Source organism: Myotis brandtii, unplaced genomic scaffold (assembly GCF_000412655.1).
Source record: "Myotis brandtii unplaced genomic scaffold, ASM41265v1 scaffold89, whole genome shotgun sequence".
NCBI lineage: Eukaryota > Metazoa > Chordata > Mammalia > Chiroptera > Vespertilionidae > Myotis > Myotis brandtii.
The window spans coordinates 3,040,003-3,045,749 of NW_005371645.1; the positions used below are offsets into that span (position 1 = coordinate 3,040,003).

Consider the following 5,747-nt stretch of genomic DNA (forward strand, 5'->3'; position numbering starts at 1 on the left):
CCGGTATTTTGTGGAAGAGCCACACTCAAGGGGCCAAAGAGCCGCATGTGGCTCACGAGCCATGGTTTGTGAGCCGCAGTTTGCCAACCACTGCTAGGAGATGTATTGGCAAAAATACTGCTATAAGAGAAGAAGGATGGCGACCGGCAGGGAGGTAGGGAGGGAGAGAGTGTGAGAGCGCGAGGGAGCGATAGAGGAGTGTGTGGACGTGTGTGGTGTGTGTGTGTATGAGCTAGGGACAGTTAGATTCTGCAGATCTTCTAAGGGGCTGCTAAACCGGGCAGTCTTAAACGGCGGAGCCCTGCTCCCTGCGCGGACACTCCTGGGCGGCCAGCGCGGGCACAGAGACCATGCCATCTTGAGAAACAGAGCTGCTTGAGAGTAGGATCCTGGCCTCAGCACCACCCAGTCTGGTCTCAGTCGCAAATCAGGACCCTGCAGCCACTGGGGACAGAGACCTGCGACCACAGCTACAGACCCACAGACACCAAGAGTCCAGAAATCCCCGCAGCAGATCTCTGTGAGTAACAGAGCCCATCCCCCTACCCGCAGGCTCGCAGGCAGCGCCATAGTAACTTATAGACCCACCCCTCGCCCGGGCCTCAGTGCTGCTACAGGAACCTTATCCTGGAAGCGCAGGAACACCGGGAACTTGTTCCCCGCAGCACGGGCTACAGGAACCTTAGGCTGGGAGCTAACTCGAGAACACTGGGAACTGGTTCCCCACAGCACGGGCCCTGGGACCCCAATTCTCCTGGCAGGAGGCAGCACCAAGCACCAGTGACTTGACTGTGTTTCTTATCACCTGCGCCTGGGATCCCTGACTCCCTGTGCATTCGCACTAAGAACCAGTGACTCCAATTCATGGTACATGTGCACACAGGGACCCTGATTCACAATGCAAGGCTGCACGAAGCAACAGAGACCCTGATACTGGATTCTTGGGGACTTCTGACTCCTGGAGCACGCTAGGGGGCTCTGATTTTCAACACCTTCCAGGGGGGTCTCTGTTTCAGCATGGTGCAGACGGGGTCCCTGAATCTAAGAGCGCGCACGAGACCACATTGAGTGCTGGCAACACTGACTCTGAGCAAGCCTGTTTCCCACAAACCCACAACAACAACACATCTTAGTGTCAGAGCTCTTTAGTGACTCTAGGGTGGTGCGAAGCTCCCACTGCACACGGCCCAGGCCCACGCAACTCGACGTTTGAACCATCTGGAGATAGTCAGAATGGGGAGACGACACAATCCCCAGAGGAAAGAAAATGAGAGGTTGCCAAGAAAGGAAATTAATGAAATTGAAGCATGCAACATGACAGAAAAAGAATTCAGAGTAATGGTTGTACAATTCATTCACCGGATGGATGAGAAAATCAACAACCTATGCAAGAATCAGGAAGAAATGAAAAGTGATATAGCTACAATCAAAAACACCATGGAAGGTTCCAACAGTATACTAGAAGAAGCAGAGGACCAAATTAGTGAGTTAGAAGATAAGGTAGAGAAACAAGCTCAATCTGAACAGCAACTGTAGAAAAAAATGAAAAAGCAGGAGGAGAGCCTAAGGGAGCTTTGGGACAACATGAAACGAAGTAACATATGCATTATAGGGCTGCCAGAAGGACAAGAAGAGCAGCAAGGATTAGAAAATCTACTTGAAGATATAATGACAGAAAACTTCCCAGATATGGGGAAGAAAAAGTTACACAAGTACAGAGAGTCCCAAGCAAGATGAACCCCAAAAGACCCACACCAAGACACGTCATAATAAAGATGGCAAATGTACACGACAAAGAGAGACTCTTAAAGGCTGCAAGAGAGAGAGACAAACAGTTACCTACAAAGGATCCCCCATCAGATTATCAAATGATTTCTCAACAGAAACACATCAAGATAGAAGGGAATGGAAGGAGTTATACAAAGTATTGCAAAGCAGACGCACGCTATGGCGGCGGCGGAGTCCACCCTTGGCCCCGCCTCCTGGGGCGGCGCGCCGGTCACTTGACGGGGCTGCGGGCTGAAGAGACACAAGGGAAGTCGCGGTCGACGCCATCGGGACCTCCGCCACCTAAAGCTGCTGGACCCTCTTCCTCGCCGCCTGCTCCCAGCCTCGCGCGCCATGCAGTAGAAGACCTTCAAGCAGCACCGCACCTTCGAACAAAGAGTAGAAGATGTCCGGCTTATCCGAGAGCAGCATCCGACCAAAATCCTGGTGATAATAGAACGATACAAGGGTGAGAAGCAGCTTCCTGTCCTGGATAAAACCAAGTTTCTTGTACCTGATCATGTCAACATGAGTGAACTCATCAAGATAATTAGAAGGCGCTTACAGCTCAACGCTAATCAAGCCTTCTTCCTGTTAGTGAATGGGCACAGCATGGTGAGTGTGTCCACACCGATATCGGAAGTGTATGAAAGTGAGAAGGATGAAGATGGATTCCTGTATATGGTATACGCCTCTCAGGAGACATTTGGAATGAAATTGTCACTGTAAGACTAGAAAAATCCATCTGTTCTAGAATTTTTTAAACCCTTACCAACGGGGAAAAAAGGGATGTTACCAACTGAGATTGGATCTGTTCATCTAAATCACAGATCATCAAAAGAGTAGTGTCTGGCCTAGGAGTTTTAGAAAGTTGTTTTTGTACTTTAAGCAGAAAAACTGAGCTCCAAGCAGGCACATTCAGCTTTGGAAAACTATATTATTTAACCTAGGCTGTCTTGTTTCAAAGTTTAAAAATAAAATACTTTGCATTCTAACTTACCAATAAGATAGATCTTCAAGTTATTTTAATGTTCTTTCCCCAATAGGAACTTGCATTTTGAGCATTCAGAGACAGTAAGTCAGAACCTGCCAACTTCTTATTGAAGGGTTTCTATCCAACTAGAGAAATCTCAAGCATAGCCCCCCAAACACATTTGCCATAATACAGGCTAAATAAGAAAACGGTGAACTGCTGTTAAAGGTTCCTGATTCCTATCAAGTGTACCCAAGGCAACGCTCTTGCACTGTTAGGAAGTTCTTATTTGTTCTCCAGACAGTAACATACATGATGACACCACTGCTCAGGGGGAACCTTGAATAATTTATTTTGGTCAAGTTTCTCAAAAGGCCCAGAGGAAAAAAGTGACATTTCTTCTGTTTTGGATATGCTCTGATCACAGAGCTCAAAATAGTGCCTGCTTTGGTAAAGAAACAAGCACTTGTATCAGTTTCATTCTTTAGGACAGTGGTAGAAACTACAGAATCCTGCAGATGATCCATGTTTCATGTTAAGTGTGTGACTAAAATATGTTGTTAAAAAGTTACCACATTTTTTAAAGAGTATTTCAGTCATCACTGTTAGGTCAAACCACCATTGAAATTCCCCCACTCTAAGCGCATGTCAATTGTGAAGAAAGCAGTAAAAGGAGATATATTCTCTTCACAGATATTAATGTCAAAAAGTTAAACATTTCCCAAGTCCAACCAGAATAACCAATACTTCCTACTACCTGCATGACGGGAAGAAAAAGTTACACAAGTACAGAGAGTCCCAAGCAAGATGAACCCCAAAAGACCCACACCAAGACACGTCATAATAAAGATGGCAAATGTACACGACAAAGAGAGACTCTTAAAGGCTGCAAGAGAGAGAGACAAACAGTTACCTACAAAGGATCCCCCATCAGATTATCAAATGATTTCTCAACAGAAACACATCAAGATAGAAGGGAATGGAAGGAGTTATACAAAGTATTGCAAAGCAGACGCACGCTATGGCGGCGGCGGAGTCCACCCTTGGCCCCGCCTCCTGGGGCGGCGCGCCGGTCACTTGACGGGGCTGCGGGCTGAAGAGACACAAGGGAAGTCGCGGTCGACGCCGTGGGGACCTCCGCCACCTGAAGCTGCGGGACCCTCTTCCTCGCCGCCTGCTCCCAGCCTCGCACGCCATGCCGTCGGAGAAGACCTTCAAGCAGCGCCGCACCTTCGAACAAAGAGTAGAAGATGTCAGCTTATCCGAGAGCAGCATCCGACCAAAATCCCGGTGATAATAGAACGATACAAGGGTGAGAAGCAGCTTCCTGTCCTGGATAAAACCAAGTTTCTTGTACCTGATCATGTCAACATGAGTGAACTCATCAAGATAATTAGAAGGCGCTTACAGCTCAACGCTAATCAAGCCTTCTTCCTGTTAGTGAATGGGCACAGCATGGTGAGTGTGTCCACACCGATATCGGAAGTGTATGAAAGTGAGAAGGATGAAGATGGATTCCTGTATATGGTATACGCCTCTCAGGAGACATTTGGAATGAAATTGTCACTGTAAGACTAGAAAAATCCATCTGTTCTAGAATTTTTTAAACCCTTACCAACGGGGAAAAAAGGGATGTTACCAACTGAGATTGGATCTGTTCATCTAAATCACAGATCATCAAAAGAGTAGTGTCTGGCCTAGGAGTTTTAGAAAGTTGTTTTTGTACTTTAAGCAGAAAAACTGAGCTCCAAGCAGGCACATTCAGCTTTGGAAAACTATATTATTTAACCTAGGCTGTCTTGTTTCAAAGTTTAAAAATAAAATACTTTGCATTCTAACTTACCAATAAGATAGATCTTCAAGTTATTTTAATGTTCTTTCCCCAATAGGAACTTGCATTTTGAGCATTCAGAGACAGTAAGTCAGAACCTGCCAACTTCTTATTGAAGGGTTTCTATCCAACTAGAGAAATCTCAAGCATAGCCCCCCAAACACATTTGCCATAATACAGGCTAAATAAGAAAACGGTGAACTGCTGTTAAAGGTTCCTGATTCCTATCAAGTGTACCCAAGGCAACGCTCTTGCACTGTTAGGAAGTTCTTATTTGTTCTCCAGACAGTAACATACATGATGACACCACTGCTCAGGGGGAACCTTGAATAATTTATTTTGGTCAAGTTTCTCAAAAGGCCCAGAGGAAAAAAGTGACATTTCTTCTGTTTTGGATATGCTCTGATCACAGAGCTCAAAATAGTGCCTGCTTTGGTAAAGAAACAAGCACTTGTATCAGTTTCATTCTTTAGGACAGTGGTAGAAACTACAGAATCCTGCAGATGATCCATGTTTCATGTTAAGTGTGTGACTAAAATATGTTGTTAAAAAGTTACCACATTTTTTAAAGAGTATTTCAGTCATCACTGTTAGGTCAAACCACCATTGAAATTCCCCCACTCTAAGCGCATGTCAATTGTGAAGAAAGCAGTAAAAGGAGATATATTCTCTTCACAGATATTAATGTCAAAAAGTTAAACATTTCCCAAGTCCAACCAGAATAACCAATACTTCCTACTACCTGCATGACTATTAACTATTTTCATGGAAATATCACAAAAAGATCACAGACCACTTTAGACTATATGTAGCAGGTCATGATTTGCCTTTGTGTATTTAGATGTGTATGGAATACTTGTATCAGTTAGTGGAAATTATTTACTATAATGTTGGGATTAGGCAATATTACTGCATATGGGCTCCCACCCCCCAACCTCCTATCACCTACCCCTACTGCTGCATGCGTCTGTCTACATGGCTAACTTTTAATATGTATATTTTTACATTATGTACATTCTTAATCGGCCTGTCTTGTTTAGATTGTATGTCACTATATCTGACATTCTTATAACTACTGTGTGATCGATAAGATTCCTATAAGAAATTCTGCTTTTTAAAAAACAATACCATGCTGAGAGGGGTGACATATCCCACGTTAGTGGGTAGTCACTCTAT

At 44.8% G+C, this 5,747-nt stretch overlaps 1 protein-coding gene, 1 long non-coding RNA gene and 1 pseudogene across 2 annotated transcripts; 2 read left to right on the top strand and 1 right to left on the bottom strand.

Annotated features, from left to right (window-relative positions):
- LOC102250824 overlaps positions 1-2,770 on the top strand; it is a 116,686-nt pseudogene extending 113,916 nt beyond the window's left edge.
- Positions 2,771-3,037: 267 nt separating this feature from the next.
- LOC106724558 lies at positions 3,038-5,741 on the bottom strand. Its single transcript, XR_001360388.1, has 2 exons — positions 5,314-5,741; positions 3,038-3,497 (listed from the first exon to the last, which is right to left on the bottom strand). It is a non-coding gene; the product is annotated as an uncharacterized LOC106724558 (long non-coding RNA).
- LOC102247349 (microtubule-associated proteins 1A/1B light chain 3B-like) lies at positions 3,774-4,586 on the top strand. Its single transcript, XM_014532415.1, is given in 2 exon segments — positions 3,774-3,993; positions 3,996-4,586. Coding segments are annotated over 2 exon segments (375 nt in total). The 5' UTR covers positions 3,774-3,935; the 3' UTR covers positions 4,313-4,586.
- Positions 5,742-5,747: the final 6 nt, after the last annotated feature.